This window comes from Chenopodium quinoa, unplaced genomic scaffold, assembly GCF_001683475.1.
Source record: "Chenopodium quinoa cultivar QQ74 unplaced genomic scaffold, ASM168347v1, whole genome shotgun sequence".
Taxonomy (NCBI): domain Eukaryota; kingdom Viridiplantae; phylum Streptophyta; class Magnoliopsida; order Caryophyllales; family Amaranthaceae; genus Chenopodium; species Chenopodium quinoa.
Window position 1 is genome coordinate 6258952 of NW_018743920.1, and position 19193 is coordinate 6278144.

Sequence of the window (19193 nt, forward strand, 5' to 3'; positions counted from 1 at the left end):
CTAGGGCCAATTGGGCTTCCCTCGGAAGTTGGGCCTGGGTGGCCGGTTTCTCCATTAGGCATGGAGTATGCCACATGTCTTGACATAACAGGTCCAAGGTGGACGAATAAGCGCGTACCACGTGGGAAGCCCTGACTGTTCCAACTGGGGGACACTTGGCAGGACCTGATTGGTCCACGTGGCGCATTTCGATTGGTGGGAGCAAAATCCCCTAATCACTTGGATCACCCACTTCCTCAAATTCCCAACATTAAGTTCCTTCAACCAACAACTCAATCTCATAAACATCCATCCCCCCACATATTTTGTCTTACCCTTTTTGTATTCAAATTGCCCACCAACCCAGATATTCATATCAACATATGATGGAAGCTCCCTACAAAATTGATAACAACACTTATTCAATAACAATGTTGATATAAAATAACATAAGTCAAACAACATGCATAAATTATCTAAGCACAACAACAACCTCAATTAAGTCAAACAACATGCATAAATTAGCTCTCTACTACATTAAGTCAAACAACATGCATAACATAAAATAAGCAGGGCAAAACAACCAAGCAACTAATGCACAATTATCTAAGCACAACAACAACCTCAATTAAGTTTACTGTTAATTAATTATGGGGAAATTTGTTGCAATTGTTTAATTGTCCAGTCAATTTTGTCAATTAAAAAATTAGGGTTCCAATTTCAAGTATTTAAATATTTACGGTTTTCACATTTTTTTATAGTATTTAAGGTAAAGGACATAAATTTAAGGTGATTATACCAATGTACCTTGTTCGTCCTTGTTGTGTTGTTTCTCTCTTTTCCATTGCTGTGGTGTGACTCATTTACTTCGAGTTACCCAAAAAAGCAAAATGAGTTGGAAGAGACAAAGACAGTAAAGAAAGGGATGGTAGGGCTGCCAAATTTCTGAAAAGGAGAGGAAGATGATGGTGAAATTTCCCCGTTAAATGACGAAGGTGAAAGAAGGGGGTGGTAATGGAGGGAAAAGAAATTACAGAGGAGAGAAGAAGACAGAAGGTAGTTGGGGGGAGGAGTTAATTAGGTGGGAAAGTTAAAAAGTGGGCCCCACTAACGTTGCAATTGGACGGAAAACGTTAATGGGTAGTGTTACCCAAACGTTTTCAAATTTGTGGGTAGTTGTAAACAAATAAAAAAAATTGGTAGTTCTTCACAAATGAGCCTATCTTTCGGGTAGTTCTAAACAAATTTCTCATAATAAAACTACGGAAGTATGACTAGGCAATAATCAAGCTTTTTCTTTTTTTTTTTTGAAAGGAAAGACAATAATGAAGGCAATTTCATCACATTTATATACTTGACAAATTTGAGGTGGAATCAACTCGGAAAGAAAGAAAAAAAAAATCGAGATTAAAAAAAAAAACGAAGGTGAGTTGGCAAAGGGAAAGAAAAACCCAGGAAGCAAGGTATTTATTTTTTGGTTTTTTTTTAAACGTTTCCAAATTTAAGGGGAGACCTAGACCTCTACAGAACCATCTAGAATTCCAAATAAAGCAGGGAAAATAAATTTAGAAATTCTAGACCGTTCCTTTTTTTTTTTCTTTCTAAAATTACCAATACATCGCAACATCAACGGCTTTAAAACTTTACTTTACTCCTTACACCCTTCAATCTTCACCGTCCAAAAAAATTAAATATTAAAAATTAAAAATTAAAAATACCCCAAAAATTTAAGCCAGAAAACCCCTTATATAAGTAAATTTCCAAAATAACAAAGAATTCTCAGGAAAAATTGTGTACTTGTTTGTTCTTCACCTCTGAAAGTTCAACTTTTGGGAGAGAGAAAAGATGTTCGGAAGAGCACCAAAGAAGAGTGATAACACCAGGTATTATGAGATCTTAGGTGTACCAAAAGATGCATCTCCTGAAGATTTGAAGAGGGCTTATAAAAAAGCCGCCATTAAAAATCATCCTGATAAGGGTGGTGATCCCGAGAAGGTTTGTGCAATTTTTTGAATTTTTGGATGTTAATTGGTGAATTTTTGTTATTTTGAATTGTGGGTTTGGTTTAATTTTAATGGGTGTTACTTGATTTTATGAAATTTTGGTACTTTGACCTTGGTGTTTTGTTAGATTGAATTTTGTTGATGGTTTAATTATGCATTATGTTAGGATTAATTGGTTATGATTGGATTAATTGGTTGTGATCGAATTTGTTTTATTGTTGTTGTTGTTGGGGATGATTTGGATTAAGGGGATTAATGGTAGATGTTCAGTTTTATACGAGATTAACATAATTGTATCTAGCGGTGTGTTGTTGTTATGGATGAAGTAATTGGAGTTTATATAGGATTTAATTGATGAACAATTGAACATAGCTGGTGAATTGGAGTTGGTTATAGAATATTGCCTCTAAGCAATGAATTTTGGTCTTTATGGAGAGGAACGGGGTAATGGAAGTTGAAGAATAGCGTCGAAAGCCAATTTCGAGCTGGAATAATTGTTTGACAAACCAGGGTTTTAGATGGAAGCTATAGGAATGAAATTTGGTTCATGATATTCAAGTATTCAACTGCTAACTAGAAATTAGAATTTTCGGGAACTAGTTGTAACGTTCCCAATTCCTCGTGATTAAGGATATAACTTTTGATTCTGGATTGGTAGGAGTATTTTGGAATGTATTAGACATTGCAGGCTTAGGAATATGTTATTGACAGCTGGGGTTTATGACCCGACTCGACTGTAGTGATGATCTTTATAGTAAGATTATGCCTGTGTTGAATTGCCGAAGTTATTTAGGGAAACTTAACTTGGCATGGTTTTTATATGATGCAGTTTAAAGAGCTAGCTCATGCATATGAGGTCCTCAGTGATCCTGAAAAGCGTGAGATCTATGACCAATATGGTGAGGATGCACTTAAGGAAGGAATGGGTGGAGGTGGCGGCATGCACGATCCTTTCGACATCTTCCAGTCCTTCTTTGGAGGAAGTCCATTTGGTAAGGAGTCTATAGCAATCACTTGAATGGTTTGGTTTTAAGTCATGCCTCAAGCCTGTTTCCTTTTCTTGGGTTGCTAATCCTAGACAGTACAATGTAGCAATTATTGATTATGTAATTTATGATGGTTAGGTGGTGGTGGTAGTAGCCGAGGAAGAAGGCAAAGGCGGGGAGAGGATGTAGTTCATCCTCTGAAGGTATCCCTTGAAGATCTCTTTACTGGTACAGCAAAGAAGCTCTCCCTCTCTCGCAATGTAATATGTTCAAAGTGTACTGGGTAAGTATCTGTATGATTTGTTTTCTGAGCTTTGTCGCCCATTCTTTGATCCATTCCTAACTTGATTGTTAATTTTACATGTAACAGCAAAGGATCAAAATCTGGAGCTTCCATGAAGTGTTCCGGATGTCAAGGTACCGGTATGAAGGTGTCTATCAGACATCTGGGCCCCTCAATGATCCAGCAGATGCAGCACCCGTGTAATGAATGCAAAGGAACTGGAGAGACAATCAATGACAAAGATCGGTGCCCTCAGTGCAAAGGTGAGAAGGTTGTGCAGGAGAAGAAGGTCTTAGAGGTTGTTGTGGAGAAGGGCATGCAACATGGACAGAAAATTACTTTCCCTGGAGAGGCTGATGAAGCTGTATGTCATAAACTATTCTTTGCTTGCTGTTTGAAATAATTTATATAGATTTTGTGGATAACTTAAAACCTTTTTTCTATTTCTTTGCAGCCTGATACTGTCACTGGAGATATTGTCTTTGTCCTGCAGCAGAAAGAGCATCCTAAGTTCAAGAGAAAGGGCGAAGATCTCTTTTATGAGCATACTCTGAGCCTGACTGAAGCTCTTTGTGGCTTTAGATTTGTGCTGACCCACCTTGATGGAAGGCAACTTCTTATCAAATCAAATCCGGGAGAAGTTATCAAGCCTGGTTAGTATCTTGTTGGATACGTTCAAGTTTATTAGATCTGAGCATTTTGAATTTTAGTAGAATGACAGTGTTTCAATTTTGATTATCCCAAATCACTACTAAATGTGCATTGTGTTTTGTTGGTATCTCTGAGCAGATCAATTCAAGGCAATTGATGATGAGGGTATGCCAATTTACCAGAGGCCATTCATGAAGGGCAAGATGTACATCCATTTCACAGTGGAGTTCCCCGATTCTTTGAACCCTGATCAGGTTAAAGCGTTGGAAGCGATCCTTCCGCCTAAGCCATCAATGGCACTCACAGACATGGAGTTGGATGAATGTGAAGAGACAACATTGCACAATGTCAACATTGAAGAAGAAATGAAAAGGAAGCAAACCCAGGCACAGCAGGAGGCATATGATGAAGATGACGAGCCTGCTGGGGCTCAGAGGGTCCAGTGTGCTCAACAGTGATTTTATTGATCTAATAGCTACAATCATATGACTTGTCTTTGAATTTAGTGTTTGTGCTCGGAAAACTTATGTCCTTGCCTTATTGCTATCCATAGTTCTCCTATTTGTGGCAATTTTGAGTTTATTGCTGGGTGTACTGTAGTTACTGCATAGGAGTTATAGAATATGTATCGGTAACAGTCAGTTAGTAAACTATAAAGAAATTAAAGTTAATCTTTCAATTTGAAAGTTTTCTGACTATCCGATGATCTAGCCTAAGCTGCTTCTAGAAATTGCTTGTGGCCTGAAATTTAAAGACTCTTCACATTCACATAAGCAACATAAATCAGTAACAATACATTTTGCCATGATGCTAAAAAGGGAGAAATTCACCATTAATGAGCAACAAACAATGTGACATCTATCATACATCCATACGACCATACCTTCTATCGTTTTACACAAACACATCCGTCAACAACAATCACTACCTCAACACCGGCAGAATTGGAAACAGCATTGTCAGCATATTGATATACATATATTAACACAAGTTTCAGACTAATTACTAGCATTACCAAACCGCTTTTGAAGGTACCAAAAAATATGTGAAATAGTGAAGGCTTGTGTTAGTTGTGTATTCTCAACTTTTATACACAATCTTGCAACGCTTAAAAGGTCCCTTAGCTCTTTGAAATTATAACTGTTTCCAAGGTCTGGATCAATTATGTTATGCATGGATAAGTTGGACCGCAATTCACGGATCCACTGTATCACATCAGCACTCTCCTTGGGCGAAGATTCACCAGTTATTAGCTCAAGTAGTAATGCACCAAATTGAGGAATTACATATGCCCTTTCTGCAGTAGAACCAAAAAATCAAAGACTTGGCTTAAAGTTGGTAAATTGTTATCAAGTTACCTTCTATGCCTCCGTTATATATTATGTGCAACTTTTGAATTTTTTTATACCTGACAAATAATATCCACAAATTGCAAATAATATATAACGGAGTACATTGTTTTCAGATGCAGCAGATGCTCACCTTCTGAGCAAAGACAACCAATATTCGAGAGCTGTGTCAAAGAAACAACTGATATTTCAGAAAGCCTAACGTAATGAGTATTGGGAGCAGAATTGATCATTGTAAGTGTTCTCACCTTCGGAACCAACTTCTCATCCAAGATAATATTGCTTGAGCTGATAGAAATGTGTTTTACTGGTGGCTCGCAAAAGAATTGTAGATACTCCTGCAAAGTGCAATGTTGTGATACATAAGTTACCCTTAGTTACAAAAACACAGTCACAAATTCACAATCATTATCAATTTATCATGATCATAGTGCCTCGACTAATTAAGGTTCCCGTCTATGCAGGATAGAGGAGTTGGATATGAGCAACTATGTAAAAAGAACTGAAGAAGTTTGTGTACTGAAATTATAACGCTGAGATCTACCCACCAGCGCAGCAGCAACACCGATGGCTATCTGTACTCTAGTCTTCCAGCTCAGAGGAGTCTTCAGGGGATCTGTTATGCTAAAGTATCAGAGCTCTTCCACAGATAGATGCTTCCAAAATGCAATAATTTCAACAAAAATTACCATTCAGGTGATCCTTCAAACTTCCCTTTGCAGTGCACTCGAAAACCAGGAAACTGGAAAGACAGGTTGGGGAAAATTACACAAAAAATAATATCAGTCTCCTAAGTTTCCTACCACCATACTTCACTACATGCGCGAATATTCCACAATTTTCTATTTTTGTTACAGATTAGTAATGATAATCCACAATCATTATGTAGTGTATGTATCGACGAAAATTGAAGTTATAAAATGCTCCAAATATGCTACATTATATAATTCATGCTTACAAAAACATACTGCAGGGTGCAGAGTAGTACTACTAATTAATCTTGTATTAAAATAAATAAAATGAACAAGACTTTGGATCAGACCTTTTACGACCAACAGAATATCCTCTAAGTGCTACAACATGTCGATGATGCAACCGGCCTAGAAGATGCAATTCCTTGTCGAAAACCTCATTTCCTTGATCAACACTTCTTACTTCTTTCACAACAGAAACTGAGCCATCTCGAAATTTAGCTTCGTATGTTATGCTTTGAGAGTCACAAGTAATAATTCTTCGGAACCCATCTGTTGCCCGATCTAGCTCCCTGTATGATACGCGCTTCAATAGACTTACTTGACCTGTGACTAAGAAAGTAGTTCATCAGAACAATAGATTGATCGAACACATGTGTATGCAAGCTAAGCTTAAAGATTTATGTAAATCAACTTCAAGGTGTAGCAACTAACGTGTGTAATTAAGTAAATTAACTAATTATAGTGTCCTATTAAGCAGCAGCTAATTAATTGTCATCCGTAATATGACAACTAAATCCGTGTTATATAAATGTGAACGAGTAGGAATTAAAAATTTGCACAAAATGTTTAAAACATACGAGGAGGATTGTTGTGAATGAAAGCAAGGAATTTGCAAAAACTGTTGCTTCTTCTACTTCTTCTAGAACTGCAAGAAGCTCGAATTTTCGGCATTTTAATTGGCAGGGAGCTCAGGTGTAGCAATGTACTGTTATTCTTGTTTCATTTCTAGCAATCTTTTTTGTCTTTCACTTTATCTTTTTTCAAAGTCAGGCTTACGGAAATTATAGCTTTAACTTTTGTATTTAAATGCAATGATTTTGATTCAACGTGACAAAAGAGAATACCCCTTGTCTGTAGCCCTGTAGGTTGGAGAAAAAGGCAGATGTTTTGAACTTTCGATCCTTTGGATTGGCATTGATCCCCTTCGATGTTAGACATTTGTTACCCATGAGTTGATTAGATCAAATCACGTCTACATTACTTGTATTTTTTAAACTCTTAAAAAACAGTTAAGAATTTCTTATATTGGTTTTTCATGTTTGAGGACCTTTTCGCCTAAAAAGGCAGTGCATAGCCGATTTTAATTCATTAAACTTTATCGTCGTTTATGTTTGTCAATGTTTAGCTAGAGCAATTGAGCATTGCTAAGAATACGTACGCTAGGTACCTTGCTGTGTCGTGCGTTAGTTATAGGTAATTAGGTACAGCAATCTTATTAAAGTTGGTTGATATCATGGTTTAACCAGCAGAAGCATGTTATGCATTATAATGCTCCCAGCTGGAGAATTGATTGCGTGAGTTATTGAGTGCATATATGGCTGCCATGACACCACCTTTTTTTTTTTTTTTTCATAATTTAATCCATCTATTTTGTGTTGAGTATAGAATATTACATGTCTACGTAATTGTCAATTAAATAGTACTCCATACTTTTTTCGTCCTTAATAATATTGAGTGGTTCACATAATTTTATTTTTTGTAACTTTTTTGCAAAATTTATCATCCTACAATTTACTTAGACAGGACACAAATTTCGAACCAAATTTTGCAAACTAATGTGATATTCCCTTTTCAAAATTATTCTTACCTTTCATATAATTAAGGCCTTGAGGGTTTTTAAGGATATGATTCTGGCTAGTTTAATTGGCTAGATGATCATAAATTGATAATCGTTATATTGTGCTAATATGTATATACTTCGTATATGTAACGAAATTCTCATCTCCGTATGTAAAATGAAAAAAATGAAATTGCTTGGGATGCAGTTGCATTTCCATAGATTAATACAAGTATTTTCTTACAAGACTGAATTTTTGTTTATTATCGATCATTATCAGAATTAATAATTGTAAAGCCAAATAAATTAATAGGCATTAATACATGCAGGGAGTATTTAATAAAAAAAAGTCGAATCTCTTTTTACATAATGTAAATATTTAAATTAATCCCTAGAATTGGGTCTAGGTGCATGACACAAACAAGAGTAAAACACAGTCATTACACATGATGACAAATCATTATTTCACAGGCTACTTTATCAAGAAAATACTAGTTACTACAATCATAATAACTCTAATAATTTTCTTGTATTTTTCAATTTCATGTCTTCACTTACAATCTAAGCCTTACTTCAATTCCCATTTTTTATAATTAAACAAAAGCATACTTATTATATACCATGACATACATGCCCTAACATCAAAGATATATAGAGAGAACCAAAAAAAAAAAAAAAAAAAAAAGAGAAATTAAGAATGAGTTCAGTTTGCATCTCAAGTTGCATAGATGATGCAAGGGTGCCTACAACAAGAGTAAGAGCCACTTATGTAAACCTCTACAAGTGGCCGGAATCGGATGCCGAGTTTGTAAGATCAGTGAGCTTTCGAGGTCCCGGCCACCCGAGGCCAAAGGTGGTAGAGAGCATATCATGTAGGCAGATATACTTAAGAAGCTACACCTTCACAAGAAAAGAGAGCGTGAACGAAAAGACGAAAAAGTGTATAGGGAGAGTGAAAGAAAGGGTTGTGAATGGCGGTAAGAAGAGATCATCACAACAACATCAAGAAAAGAAGGAGAAATCTGTAAGAAATGTTAAGGAAGTGTCATGTTCTGCTATTAAGTCTATTTTTAGAAAGTTGTTGTTTTGTTCTGCTAGTGTAGATGTTGTGGATTGCAATGATTCACTTGTAAGATGAACTTGTTAGCTTCTTAATATTTATCTAGTATGTATTTTATGTAGCTCTAATAATATATGAATGTTTTATATGTATGTTTTGTGTCTTTTAATTGTGGTTGTTTTTTTGTTGTTGTTGTTTGTTTGTAGATATATTAGATACACGTATAATTATTTTGGATTGTTTATGATTGTATTGTGATGCAATCTAGCTCCAAAATTTTTGTATCGAGGGTTTTGCAACAAAAAGATTAGAACAATATATATGTATAATAATTATTCTTGATCGTCTATGAATATGATGCAAATATAACACATAAATTTTTGTGTTGAGGGTTTTGCATTACGACAATGTTAGAACAATCTTACATAACTACATAAGCATTGTGCACCGTTTATTTTAATACAGTAAGTATATAGTACAACAATACTACATTAGTTTCAATTATTAAACATGAATTTTGAGGGTAGATGAATTAAGATGTATATTGCTTAGCTTGCTTAAACAGAGGAATGAAGATGAACTTGATTTCCATAGTAATGTTATCGATACTGGCACGTCTAGCTTAACAGAGGGAACAAATTGGAAATAAAGCAATCAAAATATTGTGGTATAGAATAAAATCAGCTAGGATTAAGAGTATATAAATCATTACTCATATATGTACCAGCTACCAACTAAAATAAATGGCACAAATCCCATTTTAGTGTATTTTTATAATAAGAAAATGCAAATTAGACCAGTCTCCATGATAAGATCAACCTAACTCATCCTTTTGAATCATGGAGTAGAGCAAATCATTACACTAGTTAAACCAATAAAACATTAAATGGTAATTATAGTCATAATTAACAATGAAATATGACGCTTAATTTGCTTCTTCACATGATTGCTCGTTCTTGAAAGTTAACATGATCTTTCTCCACATCATCATTTATGTTGATTATAGTTAAAAGGATCTTTCATATATTGCCGCTTGATATTATTGATGACGCAAACATTGTCACTTTTAATTCTGTTTAATTTCAAGAATGAACGATCATTTGATGCCTTCTTGTAATGCCAAATCTGCATCAATCAATGTGCCCGAGTTGGATCCAACAACTATGGAGCTCACAAACTACCAAGGTGATTCCTAGCTATGAGAGCAAATGGCCAATTGTAAGAGAGTTTTGCTCCAAAATCAAAACAATTACCGATAATATACGCAATTTTAAGTGCTAACTATAAAATTATATTGTGCGGAGTAACTTTTATTGCTCCTAAAGCACTTTTATGATTTAAAGTTTTAAATTATGATAGTTTTTGAACAAATTGCACGTTGTTTGGTGTAAATAATTAATTACTAGTTTTGCTACAAAAACAATTTCAACCTTCTCCATTATGCTTATACATTATTCAAAGAATACTCCGTAATAAAATAACCTCACTAATTAAAGAAGTAGGCTTATCTAGTTATTATCTCCCATTAAAAAAAAAAAAACCACTTATCACATGACAATCTCGTAAATAATTCAACAAAATAAAATAAATGCTAATAAGATTGATATTTGGGGCCGTTATGTTCACCTTATTTTCATTTATTTCATGTGTAATAAATTCAGATAAGTTCAAATAAATTCAGCCCTATAGATCCTATATCTACCTATATGAAGAAGAAATCATGGCTAAAGCTGCGAACCAAACTACACAGGCCAAAAGTGTGCGCTCTTGCACCAGTTTAGGACCCTTCGCTAGGGATTACCCTATTTAGAAAAATAAAAGTACAAATTATAACTAAAATAAGTTTTCATAATATAAAATTAGATAAGTTCAGAGAAGTTAAATCAGGTGAATAGAACAAAATATTCACATTTAATAATTAAAAAAAAATTATTAATTTAATTACGTAATTGTCATTTAATATATATATTTTTTTTCTATTGTCATATAAATTTAGATTTTCCCCTTATCAAATTCTTTTCTTGAGGCATACAATCAACCTATACGTCAAAATTAAGGAGAAATTGAAACCAAATAAGTAGAGTAACCTTGTTGATAAGCAAATAAATTAATCCAAGCAGGTAATATCCATCGATTTTCCACCATTATTATTCAGAGACGGAACTCCCAAGGTTGCTGCTAAGCGTTTTTGTCATGGCGATTTGCAAGCTCCAAGTCTTCATCTTTCTCTGCCTTTGTTTGTCTGCTCCTTCTATTTTAGCCAAGTCCGTTAAAAAATGCGGTGATTTACTTCCTCCTTCAATTTTCCACACTCAATTCTCCCTGTTTTTTTTGGTTCATCCTAATAAACCCAATAAATTTGGTTTTTTTTTTTTTTTTTTTTTCTTTTGAAATTTTGGAATTTGATCTCTAATTATGGGTGTATGCTATAATTTTTATAAAAACTTTTCTTGGTATTTGTTTATTTGATTTATAAGAAAGAATTAAGCTTTAATTTGATGCAGATAAGAAAGCTAACTATGCTGTGGAAGTCAAAGGAGTTGAATTTCACCCTGATCCAGTTGTACCTGGCAAGGAAGCCGTCTTCAGTATTTCTGCCTCTTCTGGTAATTCTCTCCTAATTTTTTATTTTTTATTTTTTTTTTTTTTTTTTTTTTTTGTGAAATTGATTTATATACAAGAATCATACTTTAATTTGATACAGAAAAGATTAAACTTTGTGCTGTAATACTGTGTCAATTTTTTTAATGTTTTAGTTTAGAAGCTGTTAGGAATGATATAAGAGTAGTTGAGTTTACTATTGCATATAGCTCTTGATGAAAGGGAGTGGAGGGAGAGGATCAGAGGACCATGGTTGACATTTATAGAAGATAAGATCTCGGTTCACGTATCCGACCCTATCATTGGGACTAAGGCTTTGATATTGTTTTTGTTAGTTTGGAAGCCAAGAAGTAGAATGGAATGATAGCGAATTAGTGATTAGTTTAGAAGGAGTGGATGTTTGGTTGACTGTTAGAGAAACATCGATTTAGTCTGTGGATTCGATGTGGAGCGATAGCAATGCTTAAGTAAATTTTTAGGAAATTAAACTCACCAATTCTATATTGTGAGCCTGTTATGGTGACATAGATATTGTCCTCTAGCTGTGTATTATTGGTATACTTGTAGTTTTGTATCAGTGATTGCAATATCACAGAACTTGGAACTTGGCTGCCATGACATTATAGTTGATAATTTATGAAAACCCTATCTTTCAAAGGGGTCGTGGATGGTGCATATACCAGTTGCCCAGAAGTTTTTGGTTCAACTCTGCATTTTCATGGGAACTCTAGTGAAGTCAACCTTTGGCTCGGAAATCCAACAATGAGATCTTCTTTTCTCTGCTGCAGTCAATACTGGCTGGCTTATGTTGTGTAAACAGGCCAATTTCCTTGATATTGACACCAACTTATACATATATCTCTACGAAATTCAATGAGATCAAGTTTTTTCAAGCAACTCAAGACTTAGTGCAATGTTGTCATCAGTGGCGGACCCACGTGTAGTCATAGTGGGTCCGCGGACCACCTATTATTTTATAAAAAAAAAAACACACTATGTATTAAGGATTTAGCTTGCAGCCTAGTGGTTTTTTTCCCATCCTACCACTCATGAGACGTGGGTTCAAATCCCATTACTCACAATTTTTTTTTTTTTTTTTTTTTGCTTTAGAATGAAAACATAAGTCAGAACCCCAATTCCCCCAAATTAAAACCCTAAGTCCCAAACTCACCTAAATCGAAATCCCCAAACTCCAGCAACCCCGTCGCCGTTCACCGCCTCACCGGCCGTTTTTCTTGCTCCTTCTCACTGTCGCGGCGTCCTATTAGCGGCGTTGAGGCGTAGCGTGAGAAGACTGAGAACAGAGCAACGTGAGACTTAGTTCAGTCCACTGCCCGCAACCGCAGCAAAACCACTGGCCAGCAACCCCGTCGCCGACCTCGCCAGCAACTTCAGTCGTCTGTCCCGGCGTCCCGCAACCGCAGCAAGGCTCTGCTCAGGCGTGAGTGTGAGGTCTTCATTCCGTACTCCGTGAATTCAATTTTGTTTTGAGGTTAGTTTTAAACTTTTAATTTACATAATTACATTGCAAATTGATTAGATTCTATATCAAATCATCAATTTAAATGTTTAATTATCAAAATTATCAGATTATATGTATATCACGATTCACGAATTTACTGTATGAGTTGTTTTTTTTTTTTTTTGTTGAAATTTCTTGATTTTATTAGAGCTTGATTATTTGTATGACTTTATTAGAGCTTGAATCTTATGACTTGATTATCGTCACTTGATTATCTGTATGATTTTATTAGAGGTTGAATGTTGTGATTTGTGAATGTGAGTTGTGGCCGATATTTGACCATTTGAGCCCTATTATTTTATAGTATTATTTCTGTTTAATTGATAAATGATAATAGTTGTCCAACTTGCTTATTAGCTATTGAGAATGGTGATTGCTAATTTGGAGATTTGGGGTTGAAGGATGGATTGAAATTGAGGTTAATGAGCGTTCTTTTGATAATATTATTAGTTTTATTAACTTTGAGAGAACCCTACCTTCTTGTATGATTTATCTAATTCAACATTTAACTTCAATTTCAGAATGAAAAGAAAAACAACTCGAGATATTTCAAGTTTTTTTACTAAAAAAGTGCGTACTCTAAATCCTCCTCCTCCACAAAATGATACTCCTCCACAAAATGATTTACCCTTTCAAGAAAGTGAACCAAGTTCTCCTTTACATCATGCTAGTGAACAACATTCTTCCCCATCTCACAATTTCCCTCAAAATGAAGGGATGGGCAATCTTTTCCCCAAGGTGGTTCGGATCCTAGTGCTCAAATTGGTGAAGGAAGGTTAAGTGCACTTGATATTATTAATCTTCCACAAGACCCCGGGAAAAGAAGAAGGATGTGTGATTTTCATCCCGATGATAGGGATTTAGTGCGGAGAACATACATTCAAAGAAAGCCATGTCAACCTAAAGATCATGCGTTTCCTCAAACACTTTTTGGGCCGAAAAAACGTCGATTTAATGTTAATTGGTTTGATACTTGGCCAACATGGCTTGAGTATAGTGTTGAGAAAGATGCTGCCTTTTGTTTCATTTGCTATCTATTTAAGGATGGTAACACAGCGGGAGTGGATGCTTTTGTTAATGGAGGTTTCAGACGTTGGAATAGAAGAGACACAATTGTAAAGCATGTTGGTGGACACAAGAGTGCTCACAATAATGCTGTGATTGCTATGAACTTTTTCATGAATCAAATGAGTAGCATTGCCACCGCTTTATCAAAACAAACAGCGGAAACCATGAGTGCCTATCGTAAGAGATTAGAAGCTTCAATTGAAACCATTAAATGGCTATTGTTCCAAGGGTTGCCTTTTCGTGGTCATGATGAAAAGGAAAGTTCATTGTCTAGAGGTAACTTTCTTTCGTTATTAACTCTTCTTTCAAACCATGATCCTAAGTATTCCAAAGTTGTTTTTAAAATGGCCCCTGTTAATTGTCAACTTACTTCTCCAAGTGTCCAAAAAGATATAATCAATGCTTGTGCTAAAGAAACAACTAAAGCAATATTGGAAGAACTTGATGGTGGATTTTTTGCTATTCTTGCTGATGAATCTGCCGATGTTTTCGATAAGGAACAAATGGCACTTTGTTTGAGATTTGTTAATAAAAAGGGGGAAGTGTGTGAGCGTTTTCTTGGTATTGTGCATGTTCCTGATACTAGTTCTTTGACTCTCAAAGCTGCTATTGAGTCATTACTCATGGAACACTCTTTAACTTTCTCTCAAGTTCGAGGTCAAGGTTATGATGGGGCAAGTAATATGCAAGGTTCAATCAATGGCCTTAAAACTCTAATTTTGAATGAATGTTCTCAAGCATACTTTGTTCATTGCTTTGCTCATCAACTTCAATTGACACAAGTTGCACTTGCTAAGAAAAACTCAGATTGTGGTTGGCTTTTTGTTGATGTACTTGCACCTCTCTTGAACTTTGTGGGAGGTTCACCTAAGAGGAAAGAATTTCTTCGAGAAAAACAACGTCAAGGGGTTGTAGAAGCATTATCTTTGGGTGAAATTGAATCGGGAACTGGTTTGAATCAAGAACGTGGCTTATGTAGACCTTGTGATACTCGTTGGGGATCTCACTTTAAAACCATTTTGAATGTGCTTGATTTATATCCTTCAATAGTTTTGTCACTTGATTCCATTGCAGAAGTATCTGATACACTTGATTCGAATAAAGCACAATCTATTACACACTTGTTGATGTCATTTGATTTTGTGTTTGTGGCACACTTGATGGTTGATATATTTGGAATTACAAATGCGTTGAATGTGGCATTGCAAAAGCATGATCAAGATATTGTAAATGCAATGGTCATGGTTGATGTAACCAAGACTAATTTGCAAAAATTGAGAGATGAAGGATGGGATTCACATATGGAAAAAGTCACTTCTTTTATGGCTAAATATGGCATTGAGGTTCCAAACATGGAGGGGCGATATGTGGTTCCTGGGAGAAGAATGTATAGAGGTAAAGGTCCACAAGTGACTAATCTTCATCATTTTAGAGTTGAAGTTTTTCTAAGTGTCATTGATCTTCAATTACAAGAACTTGAAAATCGATTTCCCGAGGTAAGTAAGGAATTACTTGTGTGTATGTCTTGCTTTAATCCTGCAAATCGATTTCATTCTTTTGACAAAAGAAAGTTAGTTCAACTTGCCAAATTTTATCCCGATGAATTTTCAAGCTCTGAGTTATTATTTTTTGAACATTCACTTGAAAATTTTATTGTTGATGTTCGAAATGATGAGAGATTTTGGAATCTGAAAAGTCTAAGTGAACTTTCTACGAAACTTGTTGAGACGGGAAAGTTTGAAACTCATGATCGAGTCTACTTACTTTTGAAGTTAGTGTTGATTCTTCCTGTTGCAACGGCAAGTGTAGAAAGAGTATTTTCCGGAATGACGCAAGTGAAAGATAAATTGCGTAATAGCATGGTTGATCAAATGTTGAATGATTGTTTGATTACTTATTTAGAAAGAGATTTGTTTTTGAATGTTAGCATAGATGATATTGTAAATCGTTATCAAAATATGAAAACTCGTCGAGAGCAATTGTAATAAAATTAATAATTTTTTAGTTGTAATACGAATTTGCATTACTTTATGAAATGAACTTTTTTATGTAATTTTTTTTTTTTGTTCATTATACAAGCTTTGACTTTTTTTTTATACTTTATGCGGTCGATGGACGATGATGGGACCACCTATTAATCAAATCCTGGATCCGCCACTGGTTGTCATTGTGATATGTGAAACAGGTCGGCTAGGCTCTATAAGGGGGGAAGGGGGGCAACAGTAATTCTATAAGGGATTAAAATTTATCCCTTGTCTTGAGTTGGAATTGGAATTGGAAATGGGTCCTATTTTGCTGTTGTGACTTGTGAGAGCAATTTCTACTAAGAGGCTATTCAGTTTAGGGGTACAACTATGGGAAAGAGAATTTGATCCTGATTTGCTTTGTGAATGTTTGTTTTATCAAATTTTCATTCCCTTTATTGGGTAACTTAATAATTATTAAAAGGAAAGAAAAAGAAAACCCTGGTTAAGGATTTCCTTAGGGCCCTTACCAGGCCACCACCTCATTCCCTTCCATCACCCCGCTGATTGCCACCAGGCCACCACCACTGTTTTTGTGCTGCCATGAATGCCATCGCAGCCACTTTTACTATTCTGAGAGCTAAATGCCACATAGGCCGCTCATCTGACTTCTAAGCCCACAACAACTCCCCATTTCTGGCCATGCTCATCAGTAATGGCCTATGGCACTTTTACACTTTGTTTGGATAGAAGGAGATGGAAGGAAAAGAAGGGAAGAGAAAGGGAGGGGGACAAACTCTCTTGTTTGGGTAAAGGATTGGGGAAAGGAAGAGAAAAGAGAGGGAGGGTTCCATTTTCCCTCTCTTTAATAAGCATAAAACATAATCCCTCCAAAAGTGGAGAGATTTGGAGGGAAAATGGAGCTCACCTCCCCCTCCCTTTCTTTTCCATTCCCTTCCCCTTCTTTCCCTCCCCTTCCTTTCCTTCCTTATTTGCTATCCAAAAAAAGTGTTAGAGTGATGGGTTGTTAACTCACTTAAATGTACCTTTTCACACGACACCACCCATGGCCATGCGTGAATCAAGTGAAAAAGATTAGAGATTTTTATGTTATTGGTCACCACCCAGGCACCCAGAGAGAGATGAAAATCTTGCGGAAACTTACCTGCTGCATAATACTGATGAAGGATTGAATTTGTATCACTGATGAGAAATTGTGATCCATAGCAGTTCAAATATGACCACTAAGTCTCTGTAATCTGGAGCAAATTGGTCATATTCATCCTCTAAAAGGTCATTCGGTGCTCATAGAAAGAGAAAGTGTAATTTAAAGGGGCTGAAGATGGTGGACAGGGATGGCTGTGAAAGCTGAGGGTAGTACTTCTTGTGATGAATTGCGAGTTGATGTTAATAGGCAGTGGTTATGGAAACTAGGGGGCACTTGTTAGGGGTGGGGTTGAAGGCAGAGGAACCATCATCTTGTTCTTTTGTTCTATCCACACATCGATGGAGGATTGGGTTTATTCCTCTTTTGAACCAAACATAATATTGGTTTTCCTTTCTTGATTCCTTTCTTCTTATATATACTTGTTCAACTCCTTTCATTTCTAGTATTATTAATCAAACAGCCCATTCTTTAGTGGTAGTCCTTTAATTTAGATGTAATGCTACAAATCTTGTGTGATTTATGGTCATACTGTGATCATTTTCTGCATTAATCTGAAGTTAATGCCTCATGCAGAGGAAGTTATCTCTGGAGGGAAGGTCGTGATCGACGTTTCATACTTCGGGTTACATGTGCACAGTGAGACTATTGATCTGTGCCAAGAAACATCCTGTCCTATTCCAGCCGGCGACTTTGTACTCTCTCACAAACAAACTTTGCCAATTTTCACTCCCCCAGTAAGTTACTGCTCTTGCAAATGTTAATTAATTGTCTAATCTTTTGTTTGACCTATCTAACTCAACAACTCATATATTAGAAATTTGGAATACATGGCTGATGTATTCTCATAACTTTGCTTTGGCATATCTAACAATCTTTTGGAACTGTTAGGGCTCATATATTCTCAAGTTGAGGATAATGGACAGCAGCAATCAATTGCTTTCTTGCGGCAGCTTTGGTTTCAAAATCGGCTTTGGAGAATCTGCTTATGATAGCTGATCGCTTTCTGCAACATTATTACACTTGGCGAATTCCTAGCTTTTCTGATGAATTTCTGTATGGTACAATGTATGAGTTTTAACTCTCATATATGGTTTGTTTTAATAGATAATGGTAATAGCAACAAACTTGTATGAAAATCATGACTATTGTGCTGCTAGCTGTCTATTACTGTCAATAATTTCTTTTATTTATAAAAATATCAAGTTGCTGGCAATCTAAGCTTGTGCAACTTAGATATGGTATCTAATTATCTTGATAATTTAAGAAGAAAAACACATTACTCAATAGTTGGAAAAGCATCACTCGTAAAAATTTATCATCGTTTCGTAAGTTGTTTTCGCCTGCTCAGCAAATTGTAAGTGTAAGGGTATAGTATCCCTTCACCGAGATCCTTACAACTCTTTCTCCAAGGGTAGCTTGAGGCTACCATTAGTCCTACAATGTTGTACAATATGTCAGACTTCTAATGTTGAAAATATTTGTCCTATTAAGTCGCTTTTGAGAGACATAAAGGGTGATTTGTTGTTAAAAACATATACTTGTGTATATAGATCTTTATATTGAAAAAGAATTTGTGAAAACGAAGTTTGTGCAAATCTATTTGTTTCTAAAGATAGAAGCTCCACCTTAAACCAAGGTTAGGAACCTAAATATACTTGTATATATACGGATATACCCCATTTGTTTTATGCGAGAAGGAAAAATATAGAACCACAACCACTAAAAAAAAAAAAGTGTTATTTGAAGTAGCGTTTTAACAATTTTACTATGGCCATAACAATCAATTCACTATAGGTACTCTTCTCAATTCGATAGTGACCAAAGACTGATTACTAGTTACTACAATTCAAGCTAACTAATTATATAGTATTATCCCCTCAAATATTAAAAAAATAAAATATATAGTATTACAATCAAGCTCCACTAACTACAAAATGCTTGGGCGTAGGGGGATTCCCTTACCTCCCCCTTCTACTCTTAAGCGTTGACTTGCGAAACTGGGCTGGCTAAACCTGTGAGAGGTGCCG

At 35.5% G+C, this 19193-nt stretch overlaps 4 protein-coding genes across 5 annotated transcripts; 3 read left to right on the forward strand and 1 right to left on the reverse strand.

Annotated features, from left to right (window-relative positions):
* The first annotated feature begins 1725 nt into the window (after positions 1-1725).
* Positions 1726-4588, forward strand: LOC110688180 (dnaJ protein homolog ANJ1). The gene is made up of 6 exons (XM_021864888.1): positions 1726-1974; positions 2812-2974; positions 3107-3251; positions 3339-3615; positions 3706-3904; positions 4041-4588. The coding sequence occupies exons 1-6, from the start codon at positions 1825-1827 to the stop codon at positions 4358-4360; spliced, it is 1254 nt and encodes a 417-aa protein (XP_021720580.1). The 5' UTR covers positions 1726-1824; the 3' UTR covers positions 4361-4588.
* A 103-nt stretch (positions 4589-4691) lies between these two features.
* On the reverse strand, positions 4692-7082 carry LOC110688181 (probable receptor-like protein kinase At1g49730). Of its 2 annotated transcripts, none has more exons than XM_021864889.1 (7): positions 6804-7082; positions 6294-6555; positions 5941-5993; positions 5800-5867; positions 5500-5589; positions 5385-5415; positions 4692-5199 (listed from the first exon to the last, which is right to left on the reverse strand). In XM_021864889.1, the coding sequence occupies exons 1-7, from the start codon at positions 6895-6897 to the stop codon at positions 4901-4903; spliced, it is 897 nt and encodes a 298-aa protein (XP_021720581.1). In that variant the 5' UTR covers positions 6898-7082; the 3' UTR covers positions 4692-4900. The 2 variants fall into 2 exon arrangements, with proteins under 2 accessions (XP_021720581.1, XP_021720582.1); XM_021864890.1 differs by having other exon boundaries at positions 6294-6549; positions 6804-7075.
* A 990-nt stretch (positions 7083-8072) lies between these two features.
* Positions 8073-9591, forward strand: LOC110687630. The gene has a single exon (XM_021864269.1). The coding sequence runs from the start codon at positions 8481-8483 to the stop codon at positions 8919-8921; it is 441 nt and encodes a 146-aa protein (XP_021719961.1). The 5' UTR covers positions 8073-8480; the 3' UTR covers positions 8922-9591.
* A 1256-nt stretch (positions 9592-10847) lies between these two features.
* Positions 10848-18424, forward strand: LOC110688182 (putative phosphatidylglycerol/phosphatidylinositol transfer protein DDB_G0282179). Its single transcript, XM_021864891.1, has 4 exons — positions 10848-11124; positions 11348-11449; positions 17740-17900; positions 18055-18424. Exons 1-4 carry the CDS (start codon positions 11037-11039, stop codon positions 18160-18162), a joined length of 459 nt encoding a protein of 152 aa, XP_021720583.1. The 5' UTR covers positions 10848-11036; the 3' UTR covers positions 18163-18424.
* Positions 18425-19193: the final 769 nt, after the last annotated feature.